The 14705-nt window shown below is 34.5% G+C and overlaps 1 protein-coding gene across 3 annotated transcripts in view; it reads left to right on the top strand.

Annotated features, from left to right (window-relative positions):
- Window positions 1-14705, top strand: part of LOC128220655 (glycogenin-1-like) — a 46051-nt gene that overhangs the window by 2521 nt on the left and 28825 nt on the right. For all 3 annotated transcript variants that reach the window (XM_052929137.1, XM_052929135.1, XM_052929136.1), the window contains exons 2-5: window positions 7213-7354; window positions 9631-9805; window positions 11615-11777; window positions 13717-13843. In XM_052929137.1, coding sequence (XP_052785097.1) covers window positions 7213-7354; window positions 9631-9805; window positions 11615-11777; window positions 13717-13843 — 607 coding nt within the window. The remainder of the gene's footprint in view (window positions 1-7212; window positions 7355-9630; window positions 9806-11614; window positions 11778-13716; window positions 13844-14705) is intronic.

Genomic DNA, 14705 nt, shown 5'->3' with positions numbered 1-14705 from the left:
CTAAAACATTGCACATAATTATTATGCCCCGTACAAAGAAAAGGGGTTATATTGATTTGCACATGTTGGTTGGTCGGTGGATAGGTCTGTTGGTTGGTTGGTAGATCAATTTAAGCTTGTCTGAGTGGTTCTAAAATTTGACTTTGAGGTTTGGTGTGACAGGGTTCGCACAAACTTGAAAAGTGCTTGAATTTTGGGCTGCTAGATGAAAAGTCCTTAAATTTGAAAAAAACTTGAAACTACTTGATTTTTATTGGTGCCTTGAAAACTGCTTGAAAAGTGCTTAAAAAGTAAGAAATGGTCCTTAAATTTCCTTTCAAGTTTAAAAATCAGTTTGTCTGCGTATTTCATGTTCATAGTAAGAAAGATAGAAAGTAGAAACTTTACATAAATACAACTTGTAGTTCGATTTAGTTTGGGTCTCGCTTAAAGAAAGAGAATTTACGTCAGTGTATCGGTACGGATAGTGTACAGGGTTTTGCCTGCGTTGCTATTTTCACAATATAAAATATTATACAAAACCGTTTCCGTTTTGGTTTCCAAGATGACCCCTATTGATTTTAAGGTCATCAGGTCAAAGGTTGAGGTCACTTGCTTACTCATACTGATTTAGAGGTCATTAAGTCAAACAAGCTGACATTTTGTATATGCCTAAATTATTTAGTTGTTCAGTTATTTCTGACAACATGGCGCTGATCATGGGGGCATTGTGTTTGATAAAGATCTCTGTTCAAATTGAACTTGGCACATATGTTGTCAGAGACAAAGCGCTCTTGTTTAGCAAGGCCTATAACTATAAACTATAACATAACTCTTTCTTAAATAACTTTTAAATTATCGACCTTGTTTTACTCTTAAATAACAATGGCATGTGTTGGTGTTGGCTGACTGTGACGCTCTTGCAATATAATAGCTGGGACATCCATGAATAAATTCAGACTACTTGAAGGATGCTTATTTTCTGTATGCTCACTTGTTTATCAGAAGAGTAAACATTCCATTATCAGTTGATTTGTTACACTTCAAATTGCCTTAAAATGACATTGTTTTGTCAATATATGGTTATAATAACATATTGAATACAGAGGCAAGGGAGGAATTGATGTAAAATAGGCTTAAGCTGTTAACATGTTAAGCGGGTTTTTATTGTATCCCTGAAGAAAAATTGGCTGATATTTGTCTTAAATGTTGCATAGGGTCCAAATTATGCATATTATCTCTACCGTATGAAATGTTATCTTAATTATTAAATTTTTCATGTTGGGGGGAGGGGGTTGCGATGGTCTGCACCAGGCGCATCCTATACCTGAATCAGCTTGTGGAATATAACAGAATGGCTAATTTCTTTACTATATAAAGTTATGATTTGTTTCATTATTTAGCATCATAAAATAATTGACGCAGGATAAACAGCATTAAACTGAAAGATAATATAAAGCATTTGTGTACAGTATCAACTCTCCAGACAAGATATGCTTGCCTGCCAGCTGAATATATCTGACAGACAGTCTTACTGTGTTTGCAAACCTGCTGCCAGGTGAAATACCTGTTCTTGTAAAATAACTGAGATGTTTTTAAAGTGTGCTTCTCAGATCTAGTTAACATGTTACATGTTGATGTGTTAACAGTGTGGGAGTTATAATTTGAAGCACCAATAACTTAGGCTGAAAATAGAATGATCGTAGACAATTCTATTTGTATTTGATCTTGTTAGGTAAACTCCAGTAGCTGTTTTTCCAGTAATTTTTGCGGCGGAAATTGGCCAAATTGCCCACCCTGAAAAGTATATACATATATCCCCCCTTCTTTTGTCAAATTTTCTTTCCACTAGCATATATAGGCTCTATCATATTTATGATAATTAATATATTTTATAAAATCCTACAAAAAAATGCCATGGTATGTAAGCATTTTTTTCTTTTTTAGACATTATATAAATCTAGTGAACTGATTCCCTTTTTATATGACCTCTGATGCAACATTACATGTATTATTGATATTATTATATTTGTGTTCATTCTAAATTCCCATTTGCAGACAAAATTCCCCTAATAAGCGAGGCTCTGGCCCCATTCCCCTCCGAGACGGACAGCACTGTAATCTTGTCTTTAACTTAATTTTATCTGATGAAATCTAAGGATGACATGCTAAAATAATTGTTTATATGATCATCATACATATTACTTTTTGCTGAGGTTGCAAATTCAGCTGTTTTATACAAGACTGTACTATAAAAAAAGTAGATGAACTTTTAAAAACCTTGGATTGGTACACATGTGACATGAATACGAGGTTGGTTTGCAAACAGTGGATCTTGGACTCGAAGGATTACTATCCGGCCATTTTTCATGGAAAACAAGCTCGCATGTATACTGACTATTTACAATGACAGAAATAATTACATTGAATTAAGTTGCAAGTAAATCGGGAAGTTATTTCAGTTGATCAGTTAGCCGAAGGAGGAATCGTAATTATTTATGCAACAATACACTTCACTCAGGGAATCAATTCGAACTAAGTAATACAAATTACAAGTTAAAACACTACATGTGATTAATAATATTATCATAGATTTAAAAACTTCTTATACTGGCATACATCTGAGGTTGTTTTCGATGGAAAATGGCCAACAGATGTTTCGATTGCTCTTGGACTAATCCATAATCATGGGTTCTTAGCAAAAAACTGAAATCGAAGGGATAGCTTTTGTGTACTTGTTATTTAAACAAAATTTGCATCCTGCTGGTGCTTATGTCCGCAAAAAAAAATGAGTTTATGATACACAGATGCACAGGAAAGTTGATCACTTCATGAACTTTAGTCTAAAAAAAAAGCCCAGTACTGGAAAAAAAAATGCGGCTCTAATGCTCAAAATTGGAATGGTTGCAATTTCTTGTAAGTGTGATAATACGATGACTACAATGTCACAAACAATATAACATTTATTTATGCAAGTGTTCAAAGTATTGTAGATTCTTTTATAATTTATTTCCTTTTATGAATTGTTTTAGGAAACAGATTCATTCCTTGAAAAAATGACCTTCATAGAATCAAGTCTCACAATTTTGTTTGCTCTCTGAAGTATGTTAATCTTAATGCTATTTATACATTGACCTTAAATAGCTTGTCTGAAATAGATATGTCAAGTCAATAAAAACTGTCTGTGTATTGACCTACTGGAGGTTTTAAAAGTAGTAAATTACAATGAATGAATGAAGGAATGTATACAATTTAATGTATAGGATTCGGTTTGCTTTAAAGAAGATAAGCTTTTATTCATTTAAAAAAAAAAATCATATATCGTAGTTTAAGTTTATGAATGTCATTTTGAAAACTATTTCCCGTATTTGACCTATTTCAATCAGTTGAAATTCATTGAATTATGAAATAAAGTTATTTTAAGTTAAAAATTGCTTCAAATGTAGCTGTTATTGTTTTGTTTGACAGGGGTCACATTGTCACTCGGTTTTTAAAATAGTTTGGGTTTAAAGAGCCACCGCATTCAAAATTTAACAGAATTTATTGTTCATCATGATCGCAACATCAGATAATTGTATTTGCATTATAATCAGAACAATGATACAAAATGGAACAGAAATACTCAACATTCTTATGATGCAGTTACTCAACATATCATGACTTTTTTGTAATATACATTATTTATTTTTTAACCAGGATTTCAACAAAAATAAAGTTATTAGAATGGAGATGTCAGTTGGTGGACAGGAGGACGGGCGGGCGGTTGTAAACAACTTAGAATAGAAAAATTGTTTCTGCCCAATAACTTATAGTTAGAGTTGATGGATAGTAATGAAAGTTGGTGTGTAGATAGCTTATGTGAAGAGCTAGCTTGGGATTGCTTTAGAGGGGGTCAAGGTCATTCTTACTAAAAATAGAAAAATAGTTTTTGCCCAAAAACGTAAGTTGGAATTAATGGATATTGATGTAAGTTGGTGAGTTGGTAGCACATATAAAGAGCTAGCTTGGGATTGCTTTTGAGGGATTAGGACTCAAGGTCAAGGTCACAGTGTTTCCAAATTTAGAAAAAAAAATCCAGGCAACAACTAAAGAATTTATGGATAGTAACATCATGAAAGTTTGTGTGTTAGTGGCTTATGTGAAGAGCTAGCTTCGGATTGCTTTTGAGGGGAGGGGTAAAGGTCAAGGTCACTGTTACTTAAAATTGAAGAGTGTTTTCTGCCCGACAACATTCTAAGAGTTGATGGATAGTGATGAAAGTTGATTTGTAGATAGCTTATGTGAAGAGCTAGCTTGGGTTGGTTTGCTTTTAAATGAATAAAGATAACAGCTGCTACTTTTTCATTACTCCTTAAAGAAATTAATTACAATTATTTCTGAATGCCTATAATAAAAAAAACTGTGGCGCTTCTATTATGCATGTTAAAAACATGTCACTGAGAGTGCTGAGAGTGTTTGTATATGTGGCCGCCTTTCACCCAAGAGGTTGTCGGCTCAATCCCCCCCCCCCCCCCCCCCCTGGTTGAGAGTGGTCTAGGTGTCTGCCTTTCACCCATGGTTGTTGGTTTGATTCCCATTAAGGGGAACTTTCTCATGTCCTTTCAAAAAGAAAAAAAAGTACTGGAAGGGGACTCAAGAAAGAGATAGCGAGGGAGAGAGAGAGATCAGTATTCAGATGTCTGCACAATCAAGCTAAAATAAATTAGTACAAGACAGCCTTGTCACTATGCAAGGTAATTTGACACAATGGGTCATTTGGAGGCTACCATGGCCCATGCATTTAATGATGAATGAACCACTTTAGCATCTCCACTATTCTTGTCCTTTAACATGTTTTCATTCATTTATGTCACAAGCTTAGATTGTGTTGTTGAAAACTTTTCATGAATTTTTAAACCTGTAAAATTAATGCTGATGCTATGAATTACAAAGCCCTGAAACATTACGAGCAGCAATGATATACAACTACATGTATTTATAAAAATAAAATTGTCTCTTCAGGAAAGTAGGAGTTTTAACCTTTAAATAAAATGCTCTGCAAAAAATATTTGCTCTTCTCAATGTCATGAAAAGGTTACATTGACGTATACTTGTCCCAAGGATTCGTTCATAACTGCATGCTCCACAGTCAATGGAAATTGTGATGGAAAATTTGCTTATGAAGGCAATTTGATTTATTATATTGAAATACTCTTATACAAGCGGTAGTTTCTTTATTTAACACTGTCTAAATGATCAGAGACAGATAGTTGGTCCTTTTTGTGTCCTTTATTGTTCTTCTATATATTATTGATGGAAAGAAAAAAAGAGTCACAAGTGTAATTGCTAACCTGGTAGTGCTGACATGCAGAGTGTATAAAACCCAACCACATCATAGGCACATTTCAGATACTACTTTATTGTACCATATCTTTCTTGTAACCTCTGAAGGATTTTGATTTCTTTTAGTAATTTGAGTGTTTTAAAACTGCAGCTTTCAGGTGTTATGATCCAGATTGCATTATTTCAGTCAAGATCCTGATTGCATTACTTCAGTCATGATCCTCATTGCATTATTTCAGTCATGACCCTGATTGCATTATTTCAGTCATGACCCTGATTGCATTATTTCAGTCATGACCCTGATTGTATTATTTCAGGCATGACCCTGATTGCACTATTTCAGTCATGGTCCTGATTGCACTATTTCAGTCATGGTCCTGATTGCACTATTTCAGTCATGGTCCTGATTGCATTATTTCAGTCATGGTCCTGATTGCACTATTTCAGTCATGGTCCTGATTGCACTATTTCAGTCATGGTCCTGATTGCATTATTTCAGTCATGGTCCTGATTGCACTATTTCAGTCATGGTCCTGATTGCACTATTTCAGTCATGGTCCTGATTGCACTATTTCAGTCATGGTCCTGATTGCACTATTTCAGTCATGGTCCTGATTGCACTATTTCAGTCATGACCCTGATTGCACTATTTCAGTCATGGTCCTGATTGCACTATTTCAGTCATGGTCCTGATTGCATTATTTCAGTCATGACCCTGATTGCACTATTTCAGTCATGGTCCTGATTGCACTATTTCAGTCATGGTCCTGATTGCATTATTTCAGTCATGGTCCTGATTGCATTATTTCAGTCCTGATTGCATTATTTCAGTCCTGATTGCATTATTTCAGTCATGATCCCGATTGCATTATTTCAGTCATGGTCCTGATTGCATTATTTCAGTCATGGTCCTGATTGCATTATTTCAGTCATGATCCCGATTGCATTATTTCAGTCATGGTCCTGATTGCATTATTTCAGTCATGGTCCCGATTGCATTATTTCAGTCATGGTCCTGATTGCATTATTTCAGACATGATCCTGATTGCATTATTTCAGTCATGATCTTGATTGCATTATTTCTTTCATGGTCCTGATGGCATTATTTCAGACATGATCTTGATTGCATTATTTCAGTCATGACCTTGACAGCTATATTTTAGCCATGATCAAGGCAGATGTCTGGACATCTTTTTAAATTGACAGTAAGTACACCTCTGCAATATAGACTTTTAAGGTGAAACAACAGTGTTTCTGTTTGTAATATCCAATAATTGAATCAATATTTCAGAGGACATTAATAGACATAGCAAAACCTTGCTGAAGGTTGAAATTGTATTTTGTCATGGACAGAGAGCTGACAAAGATAACACAACATTGCAATGTTAGTGTGCCTGTTAAATGTCAATAGATGACAATAAGGCTGCAAAACCTTCCCTTCTTTGAACAAAGAAATTCACTAAACAGTGATGTAATATTGGTGTTTTTCGTAGTATTGTCGTCATTTGTTGTCAACATCAACCAAAACTTGGTCTAAAACTGGGTCTGTGAATCAAAAACTGTAGAAATATATTAATAATGGAATGAAATTACATGTTATCTATGTAGTCACTTAACAATGAGTAGGCAGATGACCAGCAAGTCCCAATTATGGTGGCTGAAATGTTCCCTGTCACCAACTAACCTTTAGTTATAAGTACTCTGTTCGACAGATTAGACACTCATTTTTTGTCCATACTAGTCTGGTTGTAGTGGCATTTATAAGCCATTGAAACAGTTCAAACTGCACATTATATGTGTGCTTTATAACATTTCTCATTCATTAATATTGCCATTTATCTCTCAGGAAAGAAGAACACTTATAATGTTAACTGTTTTACTCTATGAACTATTTTGTCGTATGTTTTCCAGGAAAGGAAGAAGCATTTGTCACCCTAGCAACCAACGACACCTACTCGTTAGGATGTTTGGTGCTAGGAAGTTCCATACGGCGTGTCGGAACCACAAGGCAGCTCGTTGTCATGATCACGGAAGACGTCTCAAATCCAATGAGGTTAGTTCATACAAAATTTATTCTGTCTAGAATGTGGTTCTTATCGAGGATAATTATTAGCATAATTATGCCCATTACAGCAGGTTTGACCAATGAAAATCATGAAGATTGTGAATACATTCTGAATTTTTAAGGTTTATACAATTGGATATTCAACCTCTCAGCCGAATATGGTTCTTCTCATGATTCTTATTATTTTAATTCGATTCTTTTTGCTATATTTAAGTCTAGTTATAGTCCTAGCATTGGTCTCATAGTTTCATGGTCGGTGTCAGCTTGTTTATATGCAAAAAAAACTTGAGCCTATTCCATGACTTGAAACAAACACATTCAAGATATTTGCATGAAACTTTGTGCACAGGTTGTCTGAGACTATACGCATATTTTCAGGAAGGCGGATAACTCTGGCTTTAGTAATTGTTATGCCCCTTATCAGTTTTAAAGTCATGCAAAAACTAGCCTGGCCTTTATTAAGTTTATGATCATTCAAGCTATTCACATGAAACAGTGTAAACATGGTACTTACTTACAAAGTGACAATACTTGTCATAGAATCAATCTGACTTGGTAAAGATATTTTAAGAGTACGTTTTGACATTGGATTAAAACAGTTAATTTATTACTGACATGTTTTACCACCCTCTGTGTGTTACTGGCTCTCAGGGTATTCATTACTTCTGTTTAGCAGTCAGTGGACATTTAACATGATGACTGTAAAGGTATTTGGCATTATATTGGCCTCTGGTTAAACTGACAGTCATTGGCTGTATATCATAGTTTTATTTATTATGAGCATCACAATGAAATGTTTAAAGTTTCAAGATTCATCAGTATACAGAGGTCAAAGTCAATGTTTTGATGCTATTTTGTAGTAAATTAACAAGGAAAGTTTGTTATTCAATTTGTCTGAAGAATGAAAATAGTAAATGAGTGAAAATGAGGTAATGTTTGTACATGTATATAAAAACTTGGACTTTGCAATATTCCCAAAACTCACTTACACATATGAGTGGAATACAGAAAGACACATTCACAGATGCTTGGTAATTGACAGATATATAATTATGGAAACTAGTCATAAATGATAGCATCAGCATAATATTTCTTTCATTGTTCGACAATCAAGATGTTTCTCTGCCACATCTGAGGCCGTTATTACAATTTTGTTTGCTTAAATACACATATTCAAGATGCCCAACTAAATGTTTTTGGCATGGGGTGTGGTATTCGATATGCAATCAGTAAATATTACAGTTGTACATCATTGCATTTATTAACTTGATCATAAGGTATGTTATAACGCATAATAAAAAAATGATGTTATTTTAAACTTTTTTATTTTACAACAGTTTTGAAACAGTATAATTTTATAAATTACTCTTGTTAAAACAATGTTATATGCAAGTGTTTTGCGGAAGAAACCAACTTGTCTGGTTTGGTAACCACAAACCAAACTCACATGCGCCCAGGCCGGGAATCAAACCCGGAGGCTTTTTGAGAAGTTAGTGCGCTAACCACTGTGTTAACCTGACAACCCTATAATGCATATATTTATGTATATTTTGACAGAAAACTCAAGAACTCTTTGAATACGGACCATGCAACTGTTTCTTTTTCAATGTTATCTGATCACTTGGTATATTGACCTTTAAGCGGCCCTTACTGAAATAGAATGGGTCTTGCCACTGCAAACAAACAATGTGTTACAGATCCCTGCCACATCAGTGTAAATGGCAAATTGGAATAGTGTCATATGCAGACATGTGTTTTGATAATTCCAGGTATATCCTGGCACCATGGTATGGTGTTCTAGATAATAAATGATACTGTAGGTGGATTGTCAGAATTATCTGAATTCCATCATTTACAATGGTTTTGTTGAATGATAGTAACCGGTACTTCTTTATCAATACTTTTTTGCTTCTAACGATTTAGAGAAAAAATCTTCATGTTGAACATATTAATTATCACTTTTATGTTTTCAATAAAAATTTACAACATAACACACCTATATGTCAATCCCATTACATCTTCCTAGCTAATTGATAAGTTTGCTTCTGAAATCTTGTTATTTATGAATATGTTGGAGTGTAGGCGACAGAATTAAGTAGATATATCAAGCATTAGGATACAGTTTAAAAGACATATCAAATACCTGACAACTGAACCACATATTATTATACAAGAGAGATCTATTTGAAGCTTTAGAAAAGGCTGTGTTTATTTCAATATGTGTAACAACTGTGTTCAGTTCAATATAAACATTAACTTTTCAGATCCCAGCTCGCCCAAATATTCGACCTGATACAGGAAGTGAATCTTTTAGACAGTAATGACCCTGTGAACCTGGGGTTGCTAGGGCGACCGGACCTTAACGTGACCTTCACCAAGCTCCACTGCTGGAGACTCACACAGTTTAACAAATGTGTCTTCCTGGATGCTGATACTCTAGTGAGTTGTTTGTCAATAGTGGTGGATATGAAACTGAGCTGAAATGAATTTATGATATATTAATGTAGATTACAGGCACTTAAGAAACTGTTTGGAAAGAAACCACTCACTTAGGCACCTCACTTACATTTTCAGTCAATAGGGCTGTATACAGGAACATTTTAGTATTTAAACTTTAGTGTAAAATTTTAATTTGATAAATTTCTTGGGAAAAAATTATGCTTTAAAATTTTATTTTCAATATTACACAATACTCAAGTTTCCATATTTTATTTGCAGAATATTTAATTTATACATGAAATGAAACATTTTAGAATTCAAGAACATTATTCAATTTTAACTGAAGATACTTCTGTAATACCCCTCCAGCTGCTGCACTCACATCTTTTACAAAATCTCATATTAAACAAAGAGAGCTGGATTCCTCTTAAAATTTACCTCTGAACTCACACTTTCATGAATACAGTTACTGAAGGATATATATGTGTCTTTCTTTTATTCATAATTGTACAATGAATTATCATGAGATCAACAATCACATACAAGTTCTCTTTCCTGTGTACACAATCCTTCATTTGTAAACCATTGGCTTCAGGAAAGTTAAATGTGTGTTGGTTTGGATCATGCATGCAAGGCAAGTTTAAGTAGCTTCACTGCACATATATATGAAGTCGATCAAGTATGCAGTTTATTATCAATAATTGCTAGTATGCAGTCATGATGCATTCATGATGTCTGCATGCCGTGTTTTATGGAACAGGTAAGTAGGTAAAAACTCTGGTTTCTTTACTCTTTGAAACGAGCATTAAAGGGACCCGTTCATTTTTAATGGATACATACATCAAGAAAATTAATTTTGTGATATGTGAATAGTTTGCTTGTTATGAAACCATATCACCAGCAGCTTACATTGAGTGCTGTATTGCTCAAATTATTTGCAAATGAGACATAAAATGCTCTATTTTGCCCCAGAACTGCTAGTTTATTCTGCTTTTGAAAGTTGAATTATATCTTATCTTATCTATGCGTATCTTCCATGTGCTAATTGGTGTTTGTTTATACTAGCACACATGTATGTAAAATAACCAGATTTTAAAAAAGATGCTAAAAAACATTGCCAACTGGGTCCCTTTAAGATGTGATTTTAGTCACCTTTTGTTTGCTTTGTTCACAAAATTGCAAAACATTGCATTTTTTTTGTGTGGCTGCATCCAGTTAGGGCAGAGTTATGGCCCTCAACTTACTAAAATATGGAATAATAATAAAGTCTGCAATTTTGTGTCATGCATATCTCCAAAATTATGAGAGCCATAGCCATGAAACTTGACAGGAATGTTAACCAGCATGATTGTGATGTTGTGCACCTTGGGTATAGCGTGTGACTTGCATTAGATAAAATATAGTTATGACCCATTGCTTATTTAACGCAAGGAATCTCGCGGCAAACCCATCTTGGTGAGCATAGTAAATGAGCAAAAGTCTTAAAACTTAAGAGAAATGTTAACCTGAGTGTGTTCAGTTTGGTCGTACCAAGCAGAGTTATGGCCCTTGACATACACCATGAAAAGAAAGTGAGTCAGCATGTAATGTTGTGCACGTAAGGTCACATTAAACTACAGTGATAAAGTACAGTATGTAGCTATATTTCGTAGTGGAAAATTTGGTATTTTCTTTTTATGCCCCCACTCTTTTGATGTTGAACTGGTAACTTTGATGCACATTTGATTATAACATGAGTGGAACAAGGAGGCATCTGTTCTATGGAAACATTCTAGTTGACTTTGCCACTCTTATGTGTTTTTGTTTCAGGTGCTACAAAATGTTGATGAGTTGTTTGATCGAGCAGAGCTGTCAGCAGCGCCTGATGCCGGGTGGCCTGACTGCTTTAACTCTGGCGTGTTTGTGTTCGAGCCATCTCAGGACACATACAACTCGCTCCTCAGTTTTGCGACGTCACAAGGCAGTTTTGATGGTAAGATCGACCTTAAAAAGTTAAGGGATACGAAACGTATTTCACTGTTCACTGTCATAATCTCATCAATCTTCAGTCTGTAGGAACAACACAGTTGGCAACATTCTCTTCCTTCCAACTTTAATGCTTGTTAAAGTTACATATACGAGTATATATAGCAAAATATGGAATACACCATAAATGGCCTATTAAACATACGTGCCCTAAAAGACACGCCAGGGGTCCTTTCGTGGGACTATTTTTAGATTCTGTTCATGAACAATGACTTTCATCTGAATCTCCTAAAAATGTAATTTGAATGAAAAGCATTCCTATGGCTGCCATTTAAGAGCACCATGCACATGTGGAAAAATCATACCCTATTGTATACTTTTAAAACTGAAAGCATTGTGTTTGCTGGACCATTTTGTTGATTTACACAGCGGGTATGTATACAGCTATGATGCAGCGGATATTGATTTTGACTTGAATTCAGCAGATTTAAGAAAAGGGTTGAATGGGGAAAACAGGTTCTTCTTTTACTGCACATGGTGTTAAAAGTAGTGTTGTGCCGATGATCGATTATAATCGACAATTGATCGGAATTAAGGCCTACGTCGGCGACAATCAATAGTGAAATTCGAACAGTCAATTATAGAAACAAGAGACGTTACTACCGACTGTCAGTCAAGAAATGTCATGAAAATATGTTTCGAGTCTGGTTTGTGCTAGTTAATGTTGAAATGCTAAAGTATTACTGTGTCAAGTTATCTAGTCATATTCTAATCTAGTCAGTAAGTCACTACAGTACCTTTGTTATTACAAATCGTCCTTGTAATTTAATTGCTAAAGGATTGGTTTTCAACTTCTCATGTTTGTGGTTTAAAAGTGATTTTTAAAACATGTTCCCGTTTACTTCTTACCATGTAAGAATTTAGTTTTCTCAGTTTTCTGAAAGAAAATGTTCTTGTAAAACATATAAAATTTTCAACTGATTGTTGTACTTGTTACTGACTGATTATTAAAAAGAAATTAATATCTTTGTTTGTGTTTATTTTACACAAGGGACATGTATACAATACGAAATGTAATTATATAAGACAAAAATTAGAGCTAGTGGTCTCATGTTCTGTAATAGTAACTTGTAAACACCGAAGGATAGTTGCGTTCTGAATAAATAATGTAATTTATACTAAGGAATGTACACACAATATTGTAAGGGGACATTGGTGCTTAAAACTGCAGGTGCATGTACTATATCTGTATGCCTTAAATATGATGACCAAAGATAATTAAATAATTATCAAATTGATTAATAATCGATCATTTATCGGTTTCATAAACCGATTATCGATAGTAATTTTTCTGTCCGATTCCCAACACTAGTTAAAAGACACAAGCAAGGCGCATTTAATAGGACATATACGGTATGATCTGAAGATAATTACACGTTTAGTCGTTTCTTTAAATGATCTTATCACTGCTTCAAAAATCTGAAATCTGTGCAACCATTTCCTCAACTTTGTTTTCAAATTCACTACTGGCTAAAGTTTAATATACACAGTAGTGTAAAAGTGGCATTATATTGCACCAGATTCACTATTTAATTTAAAGTACTAGCAATTTTTCGCTAGTCAGAATAAGACAAAAATATAGGCCTCTCGCCTGAAATGGTGTGGCCATGCACAATTTAGGGTCACAATCTTAACAAATTGACGGACCCTGGCTCAGGGTGAGAAAAACACTTGGCTTAAAACTTTCAATGACACAGACCCCAGGGTCCAATAAATTTATATTAAAATGCTGTCTGAAGTTGATGTCAGAATGCTAAAACGGAGTTAAAAGTTATAATGCTTTCTACTAGTGTATTCAATAAAACTAAAACAAAAATGCTTTTTTGGAAGAACTGCCAGTATGTAAACATGTACACAGCAATTCTATACTTTGACATTATTTGCAGGTGGTGACCAGGGTTTACTCAACATGTACTTCAAGAATTGGTCTACGGAGGATATCCGCAAACACCTGCCGTTCATATACAATGTTGTGTCACAGGCTTTCTACAGCTATCTGCCAGCCTTCACCCAGTAAGCTCCCTTGTGTTGGCCCCCTTGTGTTCTTCAGTATGGTTTGTACTAATTTGTTTTAGCTTCAATGTGGAAACAGCTATGTGAATACCTCTGGAATCTGTTTTCTGGGTAAAAACCAATGCAGTCTTTTATGGAGATGCCTAGAGATGTGGCAGTTTGAAACTGCGTCCGGTTAGGCCAAATAAAAAAAAGGTGTGTTTCAGGTAACACTGCCAAAAAAACTAGGGTAGGTAGGTCGGAATATTTTATTTTTTTTTCATATTTTTTTTTTATATATTGATTTCAGTAACTGTTAACTCAGAAAGTAACAAAAATAAAAGTCATCAATTTTCAGGTTTATCAGTAGTTTTTAAACATGTTGCGTGCTTCAAAGGAAACATTCTTTATTTGTCTGGTTAAATACTTTGACAATGATGATTGGATTTCAACTAAGTTATGGTACACCACTCTGCTATTATTTAAGACTTTCCAGGAACGGTTTTACTTTTCTTTATGCACCCGTTTGCTTTCAATCACCCTCTGTAGAATACTAACCTCCCTGTAACATAATTACATGAAGATTGGGACAGCAAATTTACCATATAAGTCATCAGCCAAGGAAACCTCAATGCTGTCAAGAGGACCTGGGGGTTCAGGTTTGAAGAACAAGTAACGTGCAGGTTTTATTGCCAAAATTGCACACTTAAGTCTGACATATCAATCCGAAAGTCAGTATCTAACACAGTTGTATCTGACAAGAAAATATAGTTCAAGAATTGAAATATACCTGCCACACAAGCACAAACGTAATTCACCTTAAGAGTTCGGACAATCTTTAAATTGGGACATCCATTAGTATTTTCAAAAATAATTTATTTTA

Source organism: Mya arenaria, chromosome 15 (assembly GCF_026914265.1).
Source record: "Mya arenaria isolate MELC-2E11 chromosome 15, ASM2691426v1".
Taxonomy (NCBI): domain Eukaryota; kingdom Metazoa; phylum Mollusca; class Bivalvia; order Myida; family Myidae; genus Mya; species Mya arenaria.
This window is presented reverse-complemented; position numbering and strand designations above follow the sequence as displayed.